Source organism: Lepisma saccharinum, chromosome 4, assembly GCF_977018435.1.
Source record: "Lepisma saccharinum chromosome 4, izLepSacc3.1, whole genome shotgun sequence".
NCBI lineage: Eukaryota > Metazoa > Arthropoda > Insecta > Zygentoma > Lepismatidae > Lepisma > Lepisma saccharinum.
Window position 1 is genome coordinate 44999147 of NC_139232.1, and position 21137 is coordinate 45020283.

A 21137-nucleotide genomic window follows, 5' to 3' on the forward strand; every position below is an offset into this window, starting at 1 on the left:
ATGTCCCATTTTGTTGTTTTAAAATTCTGGTCACCTTACACTATTGCCATGTAACAAACCCAGCTTCGATTTTTGGTGTTGACTTACTAAAGTGTTTAATAAAATGTAGTTCCAATTAGGTATTTACGCTAAATGTTGTTTTATTCTTCTACTAACTGTGAAAAGATTGCTCAAATTATTTTGTTTGTTGTAATGCAATGCTACCAATACTTTTTTATAATACTTAAGTCATCCTTTTGGGTCCTTGTGCCCTTCCTGCTAAATCCACCAATGAGCCACAGGGGAAGAAGAGTTGAGCGAAAGTCTTATTTCCTCCCATGACACTCGGTTCAACTGGTGACGGAGGGGGAGTTCCTTTTGAATTTGAGTGTTATGACCTCTTCAAGGAGTTAAAGGGAAGCGGAGGAAATAGATATGTCCAAACTATAGTGGTCAGAATTTTTGATGAAATCAATAAAGTATTTATATAAAATTTACTAATATTATATCAAATCTTCCAAGATGAAAATAAATGGTTCATTCTCCTTCTTAACGAATGTAACTAGTGACATAGTTGTGGACTATAAATGCATATATTGGGTTGGTAAAATTAGCAGCAATTGTACTGATAAATCAATGTGCTGATCCCTATAATAGCTATTTCTATACCTTTTAACCTACCAAAATGTTTTGGCTTTGTTCCCAAGTCCACTTTATGCTCAGATAGGCTAATCAGGACTAGAACTACAGTTTTAAAGAATAAAGTGAATGCAGACTTTACATGTCTCAACATCATAATGGGCTAGAAACTGTAATGATGGATGGCAATGGTACATACTGATACCTACCTTACATTCAACCTCAGTTGGTTGAAATAAATAAAAGATTTCATTCAGGCCCGTAGCCAGGAATTCTTAGTAGGGGGGGCAAAGTCAATCCTAGAGGGGGAAAATTTTTAATATATTGTGTTGCATTGGCACATATAGCAGGGTACAGAGGGGCACTTGCCCCTCCTTCAAAAGTGATAAGTGACAGGAAAGGGATGATATCTTGAAACTCCAACGAAGAAAACAATTTCGAGCAACATCAAATAACAATATTTCGATAATGACTTTTCGCACTACCAAAGAATACAAAGATAAAGTTTAACATAAATAGGCTAATCTGGACTGTATCTACTTTATATTTACAGGTCAATAATGTTAATAGATGATTAATATGTACCAACAGCTTTTGGCTTCTCTGCAGAACTGATTAAAAAAATGCTTTATAAATCATGCTTCATAATGTTTCCCTCTAGTTTCCAGTATGCAAGAAAACGCACAAAACAATCTAACGATTATCCAACAAGACAATTGTCTTGTGTTATGCAAGAAAAATCGAATTAATTAAATAATAATGGTTACATGTTGATGAATTGTGTAAAAATTTGTAATACTTTTTTTGTAGGCCTACTTGCTAAAACATTAAAACATGGGTCCTTTATACTCGACCACGAATTCTATTTGCTTCAAATGAAAGCCTCCTGCATCACTACAGACAATGTTTGCCTACTGGTTACGTTAATCATTTTGCAAAATATTGTGTTGTTGAAATACATGTGTTTGACACCCGACAAACAAATAGGAATCCCTTGATTGATTAATGACTTCTTGGATTACAGTGTCATCAATCATTAATATTTCATATCAAGTTTTATAGAGGGAAATGTTGTATCCTCTTTACATTATGAAAAAAATATCTTCCTTAATGACTATGGTACAAACACGAACAATATCAGGGGCCTCCTTCGCCTTAACCCATTTCCACGGCACGAGGTCTCTGGGCCGCTTATCGCCACCACTTTTTGAGCAGAAGCGTACAAACCCCAAATATCAGGGTTTTTTTATGCTGATACTAATTTCTGCTAGTCACACAATGGGTTAAGATATATGAATAAAATTAGGAGAATCCACTCCACAGCAGAAGAGTTGACATAATTATTTGTCAAAAAATTAGGTTGTGCCTGAGGTACTTTAACAGACAACGTCTGCTACAGACACAATGTAATATTATAAATATAATAAAATAAATATAAAAAAAAATTAAGAGATTTTCAATTGTATTTATTTCACTGTAGCTTTTTTCTACTTGTCATTCTCTTGAACTTATATTCATAGGGTGCCGCCTGATAACACCGACAACTTTCACAGTGTGTACAGGACATCAACACAAGCAACTTTTCTCAGTCACTATTTGCTCGTCTAATTCTTCTTTCGATGTATGCCATCTTCTGTCCATAGTGTATGCATTCCCATTCACAGCTTCACAGTTGCAAATGTCATTTATTCCTATACTGCCGTTTAAAATTCTGAGAGCAATGGAAACGATATCATGCAAACAGTCAGGGTTAAAACTTAACTTTATCTTTATAAAATGGATATCATAACACACACCTATGTTTCTTATCATATTTGATGCGTTTGCGTAGAGAAATGATTCATAAGATTTGAAATTGATATTTACACTCCCTAAGATGCTTAGTGTAACCCGTATCAAACTACAAATTTTATCGCTTTCTAACCGAAATAATAAATTTAAAACACTATCACATTTTCATCATGTTTGATAATAATTTGAGCCAGTAAGCTGTCCTACATCTTTCACTAGCAGAAGTTGGTGCTAAAGCATTTGTGTTTGAACAAATGATTTCAAATATTTTTTCAACACGTTCAATTTCATATTAGCTAATAATGGAAAACAAGCACACAAACTGTATTTTTGAAAGACAGAATATGCATGACGAACATTATTCTTTTTGTACATATGATACGTATAACTTTCATATAACATATATTTTACACATATGCAACATAGAGCGACGTAAAATAAGAAATACATATGCAACATGTTAACGCTAATTGTGTTTGTGTACGTATTCAAAGTTTCTTTAATATATATGTATATATATATATATATATATATATATATATATATATATATATATTATTTAAATACATTACATGATCAATTCATCCACCAAATTGTCTTTGAAATGTTCATGCATTTAAGCAGCAACCATCTGAAGTATATATCTGGCCTTACTTCTCTCTCGGGTAATTTAAAATGCATTACAGAAAAGAATCATATTGGGATCGAAGCGAGCAGGAAAATCTTTAGATCCAAACATTTGCAAACTGAAAACAATATTGATTTAATAGAGCGCAAATAATTCCACGGGGTGCCATGGCATTCTCTTTAACATTTCTTTTTCATTTAGATCGTTTTGGTCCCCAAGCTGAGTCCCCCCCTCCCCCAGCTATGGCTCTGAACTTGGACTATAAGAATAGCAGATATTGAAATTGCGAGAGAAGCGAGCAAGAAAATTTTACGAAATGTATTTTTAACTGTATAAAATTTGAAATCGAGGGGGCAATTGCCCCTCTGTGTCCCCTGAAAGTGCCTTTAGCCGTCTGGAAGAAAAATGCAAGAAACACTTGAAAACTAATTCCATCTTGAGTATCCATTTGTCCTGCTACTCTTAGATTCTGCTAGTCATGTTTCTTTACTTCAATGTTTGCCCCCCCCCCCCTAGATTGGACTTGTTCAATGCCTCTGCCCCCCGCCCCTCTGTAGTTGCAGCACTGTTTGGGATTGTCTCTTCATCAATTTCACGTCATCACTCATTGTCACGATTAGCTAGATGTGGCAGTAAAGCAACGCTAAGTTCTAACTGTTCTAGATACTGAAAATTGCGAAAGAAAATTTCCCGAAGTCTGAATTTGGAAGGGAATTTTTTCCCCCATCCTGATCCGACATACGGAATCCCACACCCCTTCATAAATCACAAAATCAATAAATGACTTTCTTATGTTACTAGAGTAATACAGGATATAACTGTAAAGATTAGTGAGAATTCCAGGTAGGAATGTGTTCTGAATTTTTCACAGGGAGGGCAGATCAGGCCCCCCCCTCCCCTCTAGCTACGGGCCTGATTTCATTACTTGAAACTAATGGTGTTGTAGCATTAGACTTTATGAAATACAATTAGAAACATCTTCAATCAGTTCAGATTTTAATTAGCTACAGCACAAGAAATAAAATTGCATGCAATTTAGGTATTTCCCATGAAAATATGAATAAGCTGAAAATTTTGAGTAAATTTTCTTCATGATCAAAGGTTGACTGCATATACAGGGTAATTCAGAATTCCTATTACACACTTCTAGGAGTTGTAGAGGGGACTTAGTAGATCAACTTTGGATAAGGAATCCATGACCAGGGGACTTAGTAGATCAACTTTTGATAAGGAACCCATGACCTGAAACACCACTTTGGTACTACACAGATGACAAGATCACATAATTTCACATCTCAGGAGGCAACTCACATTGATGGAGGGTGACATCTTCAGTCACCTGATGTCATGTGTGCTGCTTCCAACATGATGGCACACCAGCACACTTTTCCCCATGACATCCGACAACATCTCAATCAAACATACAGGGACAGGTGGATAGGTCGCATTGGACCAACTCCTTGGCCACCACGATCACCAGATCTAACTCCTCTTGACTTTTTTGTATGAGGCCACATGAAGAGTTTTGTTTATGAGACTCCTGTAGTGTCGGAGGAAGACCTGGTTGCACGAGTTCTGGCTGCAGCAGACACGGTTCAGCACACACCAGGTATTTTTGAGCGTGTGTTTGTAAACATCCTTCGGAGGTACACTGTTTGCAATGAACTTCAGGGTTGCCACATCAAGAAGGTCTTGTAGTGACACAGGTAAAGAAGGAGATGTGAAATTATGCGATCGTCATCTGCGTCACCCGGACATGGGTTTCTTATCAAAACTTGATTTATTAAGTCCCCTTACAACCTCTAGAAGTGTGTAATAGGAATTCTGAATCACCCTGTAGTTTAAATTATATCTGAACTATTGAACAACAAACACATTACATATTTTAATCATGGTACACAATTTGTACAGCAAGTATCTGTGTTGCCATCTTTAAAATTAGTTGGAAATAAACTTTTTTAAATTATGCATGGTTGGAAATTAATGTGTTAATAAAAACTAATTCAGTTTCAATTGATTTCAGAACATATTTGAATTGCTTAATCCACGTTTTATGTGGGGTCCACCAAACAAAAAGCTGAGAATAGAACGGAAAATGTATGACAGTGAGAAATGTATTTCTGGCTGAAAAACTTAGCAACTCAAAATATTACAAAAGCACACAATATTTGAACAGTTCTAGTCTTTTGAAAGTTACAAACTTTTAATCAGTTCATTTCATTAATGTACATATGTTTAAAATTCTGTTTTGTAAATAACATATACATTGTTTGTAAAATTGTTGTAAATTAATGAGCAGAAAATAAAAAGAGGAATCAAATTATTATAATTGTCTCTATCTTATGCATTAACAGAATGTAGGAAGGGTTTCCACCTTCAGATGTGAGGTTCTCCCTTCCATGACCTGTGGCAAGCTGCAGACCACTGTTGCCAATTTAGCTCTCTTGGAGCCAGATCTGGCTTCTTCGTGGCTCCTAAAATTTGAAATGGTTCAAGGAGCTTTTTAGCTCCACAAGGGTAAATTTAGCCCTTTTAGTATAATACTGTTAATAAAATCATATTCACAGTATACTATGCTTCATGATATCTAACACCATTCAAAGCTGCAAGCTTACAAAGTAAGAATCATATCAGATGGGTACTTTTTTTGTAGGGAGATAAGCTCTAGCAGAGAGCTTCAGCCAGGGGATGTCTTCAAGTAACAGACTTCACTTTTGCTATATTACATTGTTCTTTTACCTCCTACGAATAATTGTGGCAGGATGCCTAATGTATTTACATGTTAATATGAAACCACCTCTTACCTCCCAGTTACGGTTACTACAAAAAAAAACAACAAAAAAAAAACGTTGATTTTTTCAGAAACACACTAAATTTCCCTGATATTTCTAGAAAAATTAAATTCCCCGACTTTTCTAGGATTTCCAGACTGGTAGACATCCTGTTGTATCCTATATAATTGGATGTATCTGTCACATAGTGGAGATTCTTCCAACTCTTGTACGAACAGAATGAAGACTGATATTTTCATAAGACTATGAAAACTCACTCTAATTCTTGAACAACAGTATTTCATATGCTACTCAATATTTGGGTCACCTTGTAATCAAGGGATCGCAGGTTCGATACCTGGTGGAGTCACATAGTGGTTAGGATCCCACTTTAACTGTAGGTCCAGTCCCAATTAGCCTTACTGTGCATACAATGGACTCAAAACAGCAAATCAATCAGTCAATATTTGGGAATATATTTGGACTGTTTTATAGGTACCTCAGTTCTGCTTAATTCTGTTTTATACAGTGGCGGCTGGCCAAGTGCAACAAGTGCAGATGTTTTCACCTAATTTTCAAATTAATATTGACATTTTTCATTTGCTTGTTAAATTAAACTATTTCTCAGCAGAACGTACGCGATAATACTCAAATTACGCCGCTCTGCGCTACGCACGTGAGTTCGTCGAAGAGCAAACCTCCCCAGGGTGCGGAAGACTTAGCCGGTTGTCATGGCAACGGTGACGTCACCTAGCGTTGGCCTTGAACATGGTGTCGCCCTCTACGTGAATCAGTTCTCTCGTCGGAGAAAACATCGCATCCAGTGCTTGTGGCAAAATCTTCGCGTTCTCGCGAGATCTTGTTCCGCGTGTGTGTTTCGCGTTTCCTATCGTGTGTTGTGTTCATGTGTTGAGCTGTGGTTTCTACAATGAACCCAGTAAATGACTTAGTGTGTAATTTGTTGCAGACACCATTTTCCAGATGGACGGATGAAGACAAAAAAGACGTTTTAAATTGGGGGGGGGGGGGGGCACTGGCACTTACTATTTGTTTTCATTGCCTATAAATATACTTCTTCACCTGTTATTTTAGGCACGAGCCGCTACTGGTTTTATATGTAAATTACTGCAGGTCCCAGCAAAATATAATTTAGAAACGTGCTAATTATACCTTATTTGGATGCAATGCATTTGCATATACATAATTTGGTGTTACACGTAATAGTTTTCATAAAATACAGTTTATTTGTACATAACCAAGCTACAACAATGTCACAAAAGTGACAGTTTTCAATTGTTACTGATCGGTCATGGAGAACAGAAAGAGGAAAAGATAGACACTGGACCAGAAAGTCAAATTTATAGTGGAAGTGGATGCAATCCCATAAAACAAAAACTGAAATAGTTGCAGATTTAGACATCACTAGTAAAAGACATGCTATTTTAGACATTTTTTTATAATTGTTAGTCAAACAATTGTAAACAAAACTGTAGGGTCTACTCTAGTATTTCAGTGCCAAAGTGTTCACTAATAAAGTAGCAAATGTAATGTATTTAACAATAGTTAATTTACTACTTTATGACAGAAATAATCTGTATTGTGTATATCTTGTTCCTCAAAATGTATACAATTACAGTATTTTAATAATGATATGACGTGGTATCTAAATCTGATTTGTAAGTAATTCTCAGTTATACATATTATCTTCTCTTCACCTTGACATACCTATAACTCAGGTTCAACTGCATATATTCACAAGCATGTGTATAGTGAAAGTTTTGATTTAAGAACTACCATCAATTTTGTTAAACAAAAATACGTTAAAAGTATGAAATTTCGTCTACTTACGTAACTGAGTATATATTCGTTGTAAACTGTGTTTCGGAAGCTTTACTGCTTCCTTCTTCAGGTGGTTGTATTTTAGGCTCGGAACATCAAGCCACGTCGGAGAAGTGTCATACAAGGACACTAGGTAAAAGGTTGGGGGTTAAAAACATGGCACTCGATGCATACAAATTTAAAACTACCTTTGTTAAAAACTCTTACAACTCATGAAAAACATGTTAAAATCACCAACATGGTATGCTTGAGTGGCCATTGAAAGCCCTAGTTCCCTGCCAAGGTGAAGCATAAGAGGGAGGCGCTCTTTGTGGCAGAGAACGCCTTCCTCACTGATTTTCACAATTTAATGGAAAATTAAATAAATGTATATATAGGCACAAAATGTTCCGAGCCTAAAATACGACCACCTGAAGAAGAAAGCAGTAAAGCTTCCGTAAATGTAGTTTACAATGAATATATACTCACTTACGTAAGTAGACGAAATTTAATACTTTTAACGTATTTTTGTTTATAGATAGTGAGTAATACGCACATAACCAATATGCTATCAATTTTGTTGATTTGTTTTCCTTTACAAGAAGTTATTATGACTTACATTTCTGCATCAGAGGTATGACATGTATATAATTATACCTAAAATAACAGTAAATGCACACAGGAAAAGCATTTTATGGAGTTCGGACACACCCTAGATACTATTTTGTAGGTATCAATACAGATTTTGTAAAAGTAAGATTGAACATAGTTTTTCTTTCCCCAACTGATCTTTTGTAAACTTTTTGCCCTTCCCCTTTCCTAATCAGAAGGTGTGTGAATGCTCATGGCTAAAAGGTCATGCTCACATGTGATTGATTTATTTTACTTCACATTTCTACCACTTTTGGCTAATCATGAAGATGAGGATGATACAATGAAATTGATGAAAGGACAGTCACAAACACTCATGCCCAGGCTGGGATTCCAACCAAGCACATCATGCTCTTAAAGAGCAAGAATGTTTCACTGACCAGAAGTAGAGTACTTAACTTCAAAACCTTTTTGCATGAAAAATACTCCTCCCCACCTCAACCATGATTTAAGGGTTGAAAATTATTGCAAGGTATTGGCTAGTAAAGTTCTAGTACTGTAAGAGAGCAGATACCCTCTAGCCAATCAGTTTCTATGCATTCCAAGTCATCTGAATTTCAAAGTCTCTGTGTTTTTCCAGACATTTCTGTAAAATGATGCACATTGGACCACTATCCACTCTACTTCACTTCCCCACCCCACTTTAGGTCTGGCAGCTAAGAAGAGGCCATTTTCAAAGGCAATCACTGTTGTCTCTGGGTTCAATACATGGGCGAATATTCCGTGGAATGAAGTAGAACACACACCAATTTATCAACTATGTTTATGTGCTAAATTTATTTTTAGTTTCATTCAAACTATCCTTACATAGTCGCATATCTTTTCCTAAGGGCTAGAGGGTAATGTATAGTGCTCTTGTAAAAGTCGTGAGACATGTCTCTTCGTCCTGGTCCTACTTGCCAGCCGTATGTCGCTCACACTCGGGGTTCGGTTCTTTTGCACGCGACACTTCGGGGAAAAGGAGCACTCTTCGTAGATCTTCGGCAAAAGGAAAGCATGAGCACTACTCATTCAGGCCTGATAAATTTATTTCAAGTTAAAGCTGCCTAAAGAATGTTTATATTGTAATATTTTTTCTTCGTTTACAGCGAATTTTGTGTTGGGAGTTATCCAAGTCAGTTTCATTTGCGTTATTTCATGAATTTGTATCAAAAACATACGTTTAAAAATCACACTGAACACTTGACCAAAATCACTGCTGTTCAATTGACTCGAAGGGAATGAATCCACAGAACTCATTCCGGGTCTCGAGGTAGTAGCTAGTGGAGCAGGAAAGAATGTAGGTGAATGTTGGAAACGTCCAGAGCCACTGGCGTACACAAGAATGGGAGCTGACAGGAACAGCCACTCCTGAAATTTTGAGACAAGCAAAATTTTAAAATGAAAGCAGTAAAACCAAATTGGTAAATTCAAAGCCACCTTAAAATGTTCCTCGATTATCATTTTTGCCTAAGAACAAATTTTAAAATCAAGGTTAAAAATGGATAATTAAAACAAAATATTTTATACTGTATCCTCCCACCTCTAAGAACACAGCAGCTATGTAATATCCACCTTTACAGGGTGGCTACTCTACGACCATGACAAAATTCAAGTATAATTCCCGGTTTCCAAGGCAAATTTTCAAAAAATTCAAGGCCCAAGGCCACAAGCAGATGTTTTCTCTATTTCAACCTTGCGTATTACAGTCTTTCAACACCCACACACATGCACCAGACACACCTTGAACTTTTGTCTAGGAAGGGAGCACGTACCAGGATAAACGTACCAATAATAATAATAATAATGACATTTTTATCACTATTATTAGTAGTAGTAGGACCCCTCTCCGATTTTCTTCATATTTGACATACTTACTAATTGAGGCCTACTACTGACGAATCTGAAGTTACAATTTGTCTGAAACATCTAGAAATTGCAAAATAATTGTGAACCATTGACGCTAGCCCCACAAACCATTGACGTGTGGTTAGGTTAGGTAAACATAGTTAAAATTTGGTATCGTCGTAGTATCAGGAACATATATATTTTCTTGTGAAACAAAAATTTTTGCGAAAATCGACGGTTTCCATTCCGAAAACTAACGCCTTATTTTAGCTTATTTTGCAATTTCTAGAAGTTTCCGACAACTTTTAACTTCAGATTCGTGATTAGGAGGCCTCAATTAGTGAGTATGCCAAATATGAAGAAAATCGGAGAAGGGTCCGGTCATCTTAATTCGTTCCTTAATAATTGATTGATTGATTGATTTGGTGTTTTTAGTCCACTTTATGCACAGTAAGGCTAATCGGGACTGGACCTACAGTTTAAAGTGGGACCCAAACCACTTGTGCCTCCACCGAATATCGAACCCGGGACCCCTTGATTGCAAGGGGACAACGCTGCCACTGCACAATCGTGGAGGCACATTTCTTAATAATTGAAAACAAGTACACAAACTGTATTTTTGAATGGCAGAAAATGCATGATAAATGCATTCCGAATATCATTCTTTTTGTACATTTAACATGTGTACCTTTCATGTAAAACAAGAAAATACATGCCAACACTAAATTGTGTACGTATTCAAAGTTTCATTAATACATATATGTATTAAAGAAACTGATTATAATTATATAGATAAAAGCAAGGAGGGCCAAAAGGGCTCAGCATATAGTCTATTATTTATATTCATTACATAATCAATTCATCAAACCTCATAACAAAACAACAGCAAAAATGTGCATGCTCCTTTTCCTCCAAACAATTGTTCATGCATTTAAGAAAAAATCCATTAAGAGAAATCATATTTCTCTCTCTTGTAATTTACAGTGCATTATAGAAAACAATCATATTTCGAGTGAAGCAAACAAAAAAAATTTTAATCATCTTTTTTTCTTTTTTTCCAAACTGAAAACGATATTGATTTAATAGGGCACAAATAATTTCACGAGGCACAATGGCATTCTCTCTTTTACAACTTTTATCATTTGGATTGTTCGGTGGCCAGGGCTACCTACCGCCGCTCTCTAGCTACAGCTCTGAACTTAACGAGACTAAGAGAAGCAGGTATTGGGAACGAAGCAAGCGAGAAAATTTTATGAAATGTATTTTTATTTGCATAAAATTTGAAATCGAGGGGGATAATTGCCCCTCTGTGCCCTCTGCAGGAACTCTTGGCCATCAATGTTTGCCCCCTTGACTTCCTTAGAATTGATTTCCATTTAAGATTGGGGTGGAGGAAAGCCCCCCCTGTGGTTGCACCACTGATATGCACACACAAATATAGTAATAATATGAAGTGTCTGTGTGATCCAATGTATCCAAAAATTCTAATTTAATTTAATTAAACGGTATATTTAAAACATTTAATTTGGGGTCCTTAGTTTACATTAGCCACTTCACATACTTTGACTCGAAATACATCTACAAACACAAGTCACACAAATGTTATGGTACATATTCTAACCTCCGAAAAATTGTTAATTGTGTAAGAATTTCAAACTCAAATCTACCTAATCATCTTCAAGAAATAATCTTCCATCTGTCAGATTGCTGTACAAAGGAGAGTAACAAAGTAAACAGATCGAGAGAATTTTGTTTTATTTTTCACACAACATTATTTTCCTTCCTCGATGTAAATAAAAACTCAACTGTGAAAATCTCGCCTCAGGGCATTTATCAATATGTATAAATTCAATAGGATTTGGATTAATAAAAGTTGCAATTTTTCACGTCTACGGAGAAAAATTCAAGTAGAATTCACGCATAATTCCCAGAATTCAAGGAACTCCCAGTGAGTAGCCACCCTGCTTTACAATTTCAGTCCCCTCCAAAGAAAAATCCTGGGTACGCCAGTGCCTGGAGCCCAAGAAGATTTGAAGAGGAGAGAGATTATTTCCCATGTGAAACCAATGACTGATTTACCAGTTGTACAAAATATATATATATAAAATTGTACGTTGGTAGCAGATGAGCATTGATACTGATGGCTTTGCCCTTTATTTTCAAATGAGTTTTGACTTTAAGCCCACCTTATGGACAGTCCCCATCGGGACTAGAACTACAGTTTAAAGTATGATTGGAACAACTATGTGCCTCGACTGGGTATGGAACCTGGGACCCCTTGATTACAAGCCACCAATGATGTTATCACTACGCCACCCCGAGGCCCTCTTTTCAAATGAAAAGGGTGCGTGGAGTATTTCAGGTTTCAATGACATGTAGAGTTTACTTAAAGCATCACAGGATCATCACCAAACACAAACTCACATCTGCTCTGAAATTACGCTGACAACATGTGAAACCATGAAATCAACAGCGGAAACTGGAGGTAACGAATTAAAATAAGAAGTTATAAAGGTTTTTTTTACAATTAGTTGATGAAAAGAACACAAAACAAGTTATTCTAGTGATAGAAGAATTCATAAAGAAGGAGTTATAATAATAATAATGATTGTTTGGTAAAAAGATACCTATAACTTGCTCATTTCGTCAATTTTTGACATTCGTAATTACCTATTTGCCTCGCGGAACATTCCTTAAGATGTATTGACATTTTTTTGATCAAAGTAATTGCAATTTTTCAATTTACGAGTACTTCTATCTCGTAGTCTTTTCGCTTGCCTGAGACACAATATGGCACGTACACCTTCCTACATAATCGCTCATCGTGCTTGTGTTTTGTCGATTCTCATTTGTTATGCAGTGTTTCAATCTTCGGAACCAAAGAAATACCCGTGAACAAAGCTCATCTGATCAGTTTTTTTTTTTTAAACTTTTTCACATTGTTTTACGAAGAAAATTGTAATGTTTCATGGTGCTATCCGTGAATAGTTTTTGGGACTATCCGTCCCGGAATCGGTGGAAAATTTAAACTAAAAAAATATTTTCTTTTGAAATTTCCCACCGATTCCGGGCTCCGCCCCTGGGGTAATTGACCTACTGCCCCCTACCGCTACCGTGGCACAGCCTCCCCTCTGTTCCGGCTTTCTATATAGTGTCCCTGTTAAAGGCATGTTAGAAATTGGTCGTAGTCACCTGCCCCCAAATGAGCCCCAAACTTTTAAATTTGAAGAAATCCGTTTCCAGAATACGGAAAACTTACCTGAATTTCACCACATATCCACGACACGTCATATTAGGCATATACCCACCCACAGCCCATTCCTTCTAACAAGTAGCTTACATTCACTGCCACATTTTCAATATTCCTTTCCATTCTTCACGATCCAGTGTTCAATTAAATTAAAAAATCCACTGGATCTTCCACACACGGTACGAATTTCACCACGCAACACTGGATACCCAATGAACATGAACAAAACACAATCACGACGCGTGATGATGTACGAAGGTGTACGCGCCAAAGGCTATTGTCCGTCAGAGAATCAATTTTCAACAAAGAACATGAATTTCCGCTATTCCCACATCACACAAAACACCTTCCAGATGTTAGACAATGCTACAGGAAGTTATTACCGTAAGAAGTTTCTTGTGTAAAAATTAAGAAATCTGTCCGATGAATAGTAAATTAATACTGATTGTTTTAATTTCTTATGGCATGTGCTTGCAAAAAATCACAGGCCACTCCTTGTTCAATATATAACCAAGGTCATTTCCCCATCCTATCCATGACCATAATGTTGAAAATCACAAGTTGTCTCCTACAGTGTTACATCATACAGAAATTTGTCACTTGGACACTGACTTTTGTAGATTCTTATAAATGAACACTGTTAAATGTTCGGTACTAGTTAGATATAGCGAAAACACATTTAACTCATTTATTTTCAAATTAATTTCATTTGTACTTACCTCATATGCATAGCGGAACATTTTTCAACTTGGGATTACTTTTTTTTCCATGAATAAAGCGTTATTTTTAACATTATGAGTATTTATTGGTCGTTGCTAATTCGGTGGGCAAATCTGGACTCACGTTGTCTATCGACAGTTGATATGCAGTGTTTCCAAACTTATGAACCGATAAATGCAGCACAAACTATTCACAAAAGGTTTTCAATCGAAAATTGTTCCACAAACCATGCACGGAAGGTTAGGTTAGGTTCAGTAAGGTTAGGCAAACATAGAAAATTAAATTAAAAAAAAAACAAAAACGCTCACACGTCATCTTGTAAAACTACTGCGTGGTTGCTACACTGACAGGGGGGTTACATAACCGAACGCAAGGAACATTTGATTCACGTAGTCCACGGTAATGGTGTCACGAGCTATCGTGCAACGGAGATACATGAATGTCGAAAAATACCTTATGTACAGGCCGAATAAGTTGCACGATTCGAAAAAACACTATTCCCAGCTTCAGAAAGTCCACAAGAACTAAATTCCATAAGTACTTTCCCATCTTTTCTCCTGTAAATTTGAAGAAATGTGTTTTCGCTATATCTAACTGTTACCAAATGTTCTTCTTTAACACATTCACAATAAAGCAACAGCACATTAATACATAACAAAATTCTATTTATCATCAAATTTCTAAAGATACATTTGTTATGAGAGCATTACAAAACATGATTGTACTTACATGAGAACAATACCTAATTTTGCCTAACAAGATGCATCATATTTCTTATTATATACAACACTAGAGTTTTGACGTCTTGCCTTAGATCTCCCAAACCTAGGTTTATATTCTTCTTTCTGTAACTTCCTCTGAGGAACAAATCTAAGTGCTTTCATCCAATCTCCGGTTGCACGTATCTCAAGCATAATTTGAATCATTTGATTCAAAGTTAATGACTTACCCCCACCAGATCCCCAATCTAGATACCTATCTATTGGAAGTTTTGCTACTTTCAAACCTTCTTTCTTTGCTTTTGCTAATGACAATGGTTCATTATTTGACTTATCTACCATAGCCCCAATGATATACACAGCATCATGATCATAGTCTAGTAATTCTTCCCTACAATGTGGTGTCAGGTACACAATGCTGTCCTTGGGGAAAATGTCTAAATAGCTTTTTTCTGTTACATTCAAAGGAAAATCATCATCATATAATGGTGGGAAAAATTTATGAACCTTTGTCATTAACGAACTATCTCGTTTGGCATTACATAAGTAAATATTAAATGGCTGGCTATGCAGACGATTTTCTGCAAACAGGAGCATTGCCTGATTGGCACAATTTTGGCATTCCTGCCTAGTCATGTGTTGGTCATAATTACAGTCTAGCACAATTGGTTGACTAAACTGCATTGCTTGAATTAGTTTATTGTTATAAAACGAATTCATAGTTTTTTCGTATATTCGCAGAAACATAGTATTGTTATGCAAACCATACTGGATATGACCATTTTCATCATCACTGTTAGCGTTTAAAGAGCATGATTGTTGGTATGCCAATTTCTTCTCTTCTTTCTTCCGTTTTTCATTCTCTTTCCTTTTCTCAGTTAACCACAAGAATTTAAAAAACTTTTTCCTCTTAGATCTTGTATCCATACTGAGGAGCTCCTTCCACTGACTTGGTTTTACCGTTGTTGGAACACGAATTCCATCCTGCCTATACACTTCGTGCTCTAATATCAGGACTTTCAGCTTTTTTTCTAAGTCTATGTCACCTCCTGTTATGTTCTGAATTTCATTTTTCATCATGTGTGGCAAACATGCTTCTTCTACTCTAGCGTTTTCCGATGCACTAACCAAATGCGACGCGCATCGGTGAAATTGAAGAGATTTACTTCTTCTCACTTGCACTAAAACCGTACTTGTCTTCAATGTGTTTTGTCCGGGAATGACCAGCGACAAGAGTTCTGCAACAGATGTTAGCGACCGGGTAAAACACGACAGTCGATGCATGACACTGAAATGTCTTTTAATCTTCTAGCGGTTTTCCACACAGAGCTGTGAACAAAAATTTAAAAAGCAACAATACAAAACCACAAATTTGATATCCAAACAAATACGCTTTGTAAAGGAATCAGATGGCTTGCTTGTACGTGGATTTTACGATTCGTCCCACGCCGCACATAAAGCAGTAACTAATTTTAGTTACTTATGTTAGTATTGTTTTGACTTCAATGGGGATTTAAGCAATTATATTTACGTCAGTACGTCATTTTCACCTTCCAAAAAGGTAATACAGTTATTTCCTAAGAAGATTTCTGTGCTTTGTCCGTACGGGTACATTTTGGGAATTGTTGTGGGTATATCACTCCGTGTATCAATGTACGTACTAATTTCCCCCAAACGCACTATTGTATCACGTTCTGCTGTAGACTATTATTTTGTATCTGTGTTTATTGTAAATTTGATACCTGTCATAAATCATGGATTCTTCCTTAATTTATTTCAATTAACTCTAAAAGTTAAGGATTTTACTTTGCACTGAGGCAAGTTACTTTATTACATGGGACAATTATTAGTACCATCGTTACCTTCAAGACTTTATTGTCTGTTAATTCATCCCATAAAGTATGGTATGGACCAATGCTGTCTGTTTCTCAAAACACAAAAAAATGTTTGTTTTGTGAGAGCATGCCGGTAATAGTTATGTATTCTGTAATTTTTTAAAAATTAAATATAGCCTGATTTACTAACAACAAATGATAAGCTGATATCTATGCGGTAAGGGACTAATTGTATTACACTAACAGTATACTACGCATGTTGGACTTGCACAGTAACTGAAAAACGTGTTACTTGCTTACTTGTGGTGGTTTTCAGAGATAGTATTCGAAATGGGAAGGAAAGCAAATTATGATGAAAAACCAAAGAAAGGTCCCGGTAGAAAGGCACGAAAGCAAAAGGACCCAATTTTTCCTAAGCATTTACTCGGTGAGTATGTTCGGTATAATATATAGAGAAAATCTAAAGGTGTTTGGGTTAGTTAAATGCTAGTTTTAGTGAAGAGTCAGCGATACTTTTGTTTTTGCCGCTTACTTAATTTTCATGTATTTATAATTGCCAAGTTACAGCTTAAGAAATATGTCAAAGAGTGAACATTTCCGTTTTCCTCAACTTTCGTTGCATTGTAACAAGGTTTTCAAGTAAAAGCTGCCTTTGGAATCCTTGAGTGTGTGCACTCCCCCTCGATAATTCATCAATTTTTTAAATCCATAAGTTTGATGTTTTATGAAACGAAACTTTCAGAGCGCGGAAACCACAAATAACTGACGAATTTGATTCCAAAACGTGGAACGTGTAAGTACAATATCTCTCCCGGACTGCTTCCACTGTTTTTTATTTGTAATAACAGGGTGTATGCACAACGTGTGGAAAATCCAAAGGTAAACAGTATGGTATAGTGAAAACACATTTCGGCCCAAGTTCCTTTTGTTTTATTGCAATTTCATTATGCTACGAATGCAATTTTTGGTAACAGTTTCAGGTAAAAATCTGAAAGTCCCCGGACACCTATAACTTTTTAGTTTTGTGAATTTTTGTCATTCGTACTTACCCATATCTAATTAAAATTTCAGTAACCACCAAACGTCTCTAATTCCCTTATTTTCACATTGATACTTACGTATTCTGCATTCCTAAGGGTTCTTCAAGTTCGCGTTTCGTTTTTTGGGTGAAAATTTACAGTAGTAACTCCACCGGAAGTACCTGCCGCCATTTTGAAAATCACGTCATCATTCCAAACTCGCATCATAACCAATCAAAAACGAACTGCCATATTAAAAATACAAAGTTAACAATTTCCGAACACAAAAACATTTACGCCTTTTAACACACAGTAAAATCAAATTGGAACCACACCAGTAAACACGAGGAGGAAACACGCCAATAAACTCAAGGAAGAAATGCGCCTTAAAAATGAAAATGTAACCACGCCAGTAAACACAAGGGGGAACGACACCAGTAAACACAAGGGGGAACGACACCAGTAAACACAAGGGGGAACGACAAAAAAATAAATGATTTACCCCTTTCAACACACAGTAAAATAAAATTGGAACCACACCAGTAAACACGAGGAGGAAACACGCCAATAAACACAAGGAAGAAATTCGCCTTAAAAATGAAAATGGAACCACACCAGTAAACACAAGGGGGAACGACACCAGTAAACACAAAGGGGAACGACACCAGTAAACACAAGGGGGAACGACACCAGTAAACACAAGGGGGAACGACACCAGTAAACACAAAGGGGAACGACACCAGTAAACACAAAGGGGAACGACACCAGTAAACACAAAGGGGAACGACTAAACACAATAATAAACCACTCCAATAAAAACTTGCAATTAAAAAATCTTCATTTATACTACTGTTGGGGGCTCCGCCCCCAAACCCCCGAACCAATCCAAATCAAAATCACTAAATCTAAATTTCTATGAGTACCCGAATTTAAAACTAAACGAAAACTAAAAAATTTACATTACAACCACAAATTACCTACTCCAAAATAAAAAGAAATCAAACTTACCTTACTAATCACAATTAGCTGGAACATAAACTGGTGAAAATTTACAGCAGTTTCACCAAATTCAACGTCCGCGGGCGTAGAAGCCGAGGCCATACCAACATGACCCACCAGTAAAATACGCTCGACCGGCAACTGATAACAAACTACCAAGCACTAGCTAATTGAACATCACCAGAGCCACCTACCATCAACTTACTAAAATAAACATACGCTCGCTGACTTACCACATACAAACCACAACTTCCGGTGGATACACGGCAGTAAAGTTTAACCGTTTTTTGCACGCAAATAATCTCAATTTTCGAAATATGGATTATTTTTATTTTGTTCGCTTTCGCTTGCGTTACACGCGATATGGCAGAGAAATCTTGGTAAAAATGTACTATCCTTCGGACACCTCTAATTTTTTCGTTTCGTCAATTTTTGACATTCGTACTTACGTATCTGCTACGTGGAACATTCCTGAAGGTGTATCAACGTTGTTTTGATGAAATTTGAACTATGTTTCCTAACCTAACCACGTGCCAATGGTTCGTGGGGCTAGCGCCAATGGTTCGCAATTATTTCCAATTTCTAGATCCTGATACTAACATGACACCAAATTTTAACTATGTTTCCTAACCTAACAGAACTAACCTATCCACGCGCCAATGGTTCGTGGGGCTAGCTATTCTCCGTCGGAGAATTAATTTTCAATGAACAACATGAATTTCAGCTATGAAACATTCCCACATCACACAAAACACTTTCCCGATGTTCGACAATGCTACAGGAACTTATTACGGTAAGTAGTTTCTTCTGTAAAAATAAATAAATGTGTCCGAAGGATAGTAAACTAGTACCGAAATGTTGACTAGCGTAGTTCATGATCAGTGGTTATGCAGTGTTGCAACCTTCTTCATAGAAAAATACCTACTTTCGTGTTACTGATTTTGTATTTTTTTCCAGGTTCGAAAACCCCACGAACCATTCATAAATAGCCGCACAAACCATGCATGCCAAGGTTAGGTTAGGCAAACATAGTTAAATTTGTTTTTCAAAATTAGATTTTTTTTTTTTTGGGTTCGAAAACCTCACGAACCATGCACGGATAGCCCCATGAACCATTCATAAATAGCCCCACAAACCATTCACGGATCCATGAACCATTCATAAATAGCCCCACGAACCATGCACGGCAAGGTTAGGTTAGGTTCTGTTAGGTTAGGCAAACATAGTTAAATTTGTTTTTCAAAATTAGAATTTTTTTTCGGGTTCGAAAAACCCACAAACCATTCATAAATAGCCCCACAAACCATTCACGGATAGCCCCACGAACCATTGACGGATATCCCCACGAACCATTGACGGATAGCCCCACAAACCATTCATAAATAGCCTTAGAGATACTAGGCAAAAGGGGGGGGGGGGGTTATAACCCCCATCAACCTCACATTGAGCACGCCACTGATCCTGTGCACGTCATGATGTTGCAAGTTTGTAATCAGAAATGATGAACAGTAACTCACGTTTATTTACGTTCTAGAACTGTTACACAGTTACAAAACCGCGTATTTGGAAACACTGACCAGTTGTTATGTCATGAAACGCTCGCAAATATTTGGTGCACGTAGAAGACCAACATCAATGGAACAGCTTTCGTACATCGGAGTGACATTAATGTCGAAAATTAGATGATTTACCGACAAAAAAATTTCAACAAGGTGAAAACAAACTTCCAAGACCTTCCTAAAGTATAAATAAACCCATTTCGGTAAGTACTTTCTCCTGTAAAATTGAAGAAATACGTTTTGGGGCTACGAAAATTTTACCCTACGCATATTTTTTTCGAAACCAATTTTTAACTATTGTAACCTATACGTGACCCTACCTAACCTTACCGGAAATGGTTCATGGGGCTATGCGTCAGTGGTTGAATTTCCGCTATGAAACATTCCCACATCACACAAAAACACCTTCCAGATGTTAGACAATGCTACAGGAACTTATTACCGTACGTAGTTTCTTGTGTAAAAATGAAGAAATCTGTCAGGGGAATATCAGATTAGTACCCAGTTTCATACATCGGAGACATATTTCTCCAATTTTACACAAGGAACTACTTACAGAAATGAGTTTCTTCAAGGTTTACAACGTTCGTTGAGGTATTTTCTTTCATCGTGGAATATATTTGACCAGGAAATCATGTATTTTTCAAGAGAAATATCTCACTGACGCACAATTGTCATTGCTTTCATTAGCTTACCCTACGACAACCGGATGCTGCGTACGTTTGATGACATAAGCCCCTGTCAGTGTTTCAAACCCCCCTTTTTTTACTATGCTTGCCTAACGTAACCAAACCTAACCTAAAGTTATCAGAAATGGTTCGTGGGGCTATCCGTCAGCTACCCGTGTATAATTTCTAATTTCTACCAGTGACGAACACGATAGTAGGTATTTTTCTGTGAAGAAGGTTGACACGCTGCATACCCACAGCGTG

The 21137-nt window shown here is 36.7% G+C and overlaps 3 protein-coding genes across 5 annotated transcripts in view; 2 read left to right on the top strand and 1 right to left on the bottom strand.

Annotated features, from left to right (window-relative positions):
* LOC145987139 (sodium- and chloride-dependent glycine transporter 2-like) overlaps window positions 1–5198 on the top strand; it is a 123821-nt gene extending 118623 nt beyond the window's left edge. For all 3 annotated transcript variants that reach the window (XM_083121635.1, XM_083121636.1, XM_083121637.1), the window contains one exon: window positions 5061–5198. In XM_083121635.1, coding sequence (XP_082977761.1) covers window positions 5061–5165 — 105 coding nt within the window. In that variant the 3' untranslated portion in view covers window positions 5166–5198. The remainder of the gene's footprint in view (window positions 1–5060) is intronic.
* A 3813-nt stretch (window positions 5199–9011) lies between these two features.
* Window positions 9012–16207, bottom strand: rswl (tRNA methyltransferase roswell). Its single transcript, XM_083121639.1, has 2 exons — window positions 14804–16207; window positions 9012–9627 (listed from the first exon to the last, which is right to left on the bottom strand). Exon 1 carries the CDS (start codon window positions 16075–16077, stop codon window positions 14827–14829), a length of 1251 nt encoding a protein of 416 aa, XP_082977765.1. The 5' UTR covers window positions 16078–16207; the 3' UTR covers window positions 9012–9627; window positions 14804–14826.
* A 680-nt stretch (window positions 16208–16887) lies between these two features.
* Window positions 16888–21137, top strand: part of LOC145986434 (uncharacterized) — a 58199-nt gene continuing 53949 nt past the window's right edge. Inside the window, exon 1 of the mRNA XM_083120451.1 lies at window positions 16888–17055. Within this exon, the coding sequence (XP_082976577.1) occupies window positions 16959–17055 (97 nt within the window). The 5' untranslated portion in view covers window positions 16888–16958. The remainder of the gene's footprint in view (window positions 17056–21137) is intronic.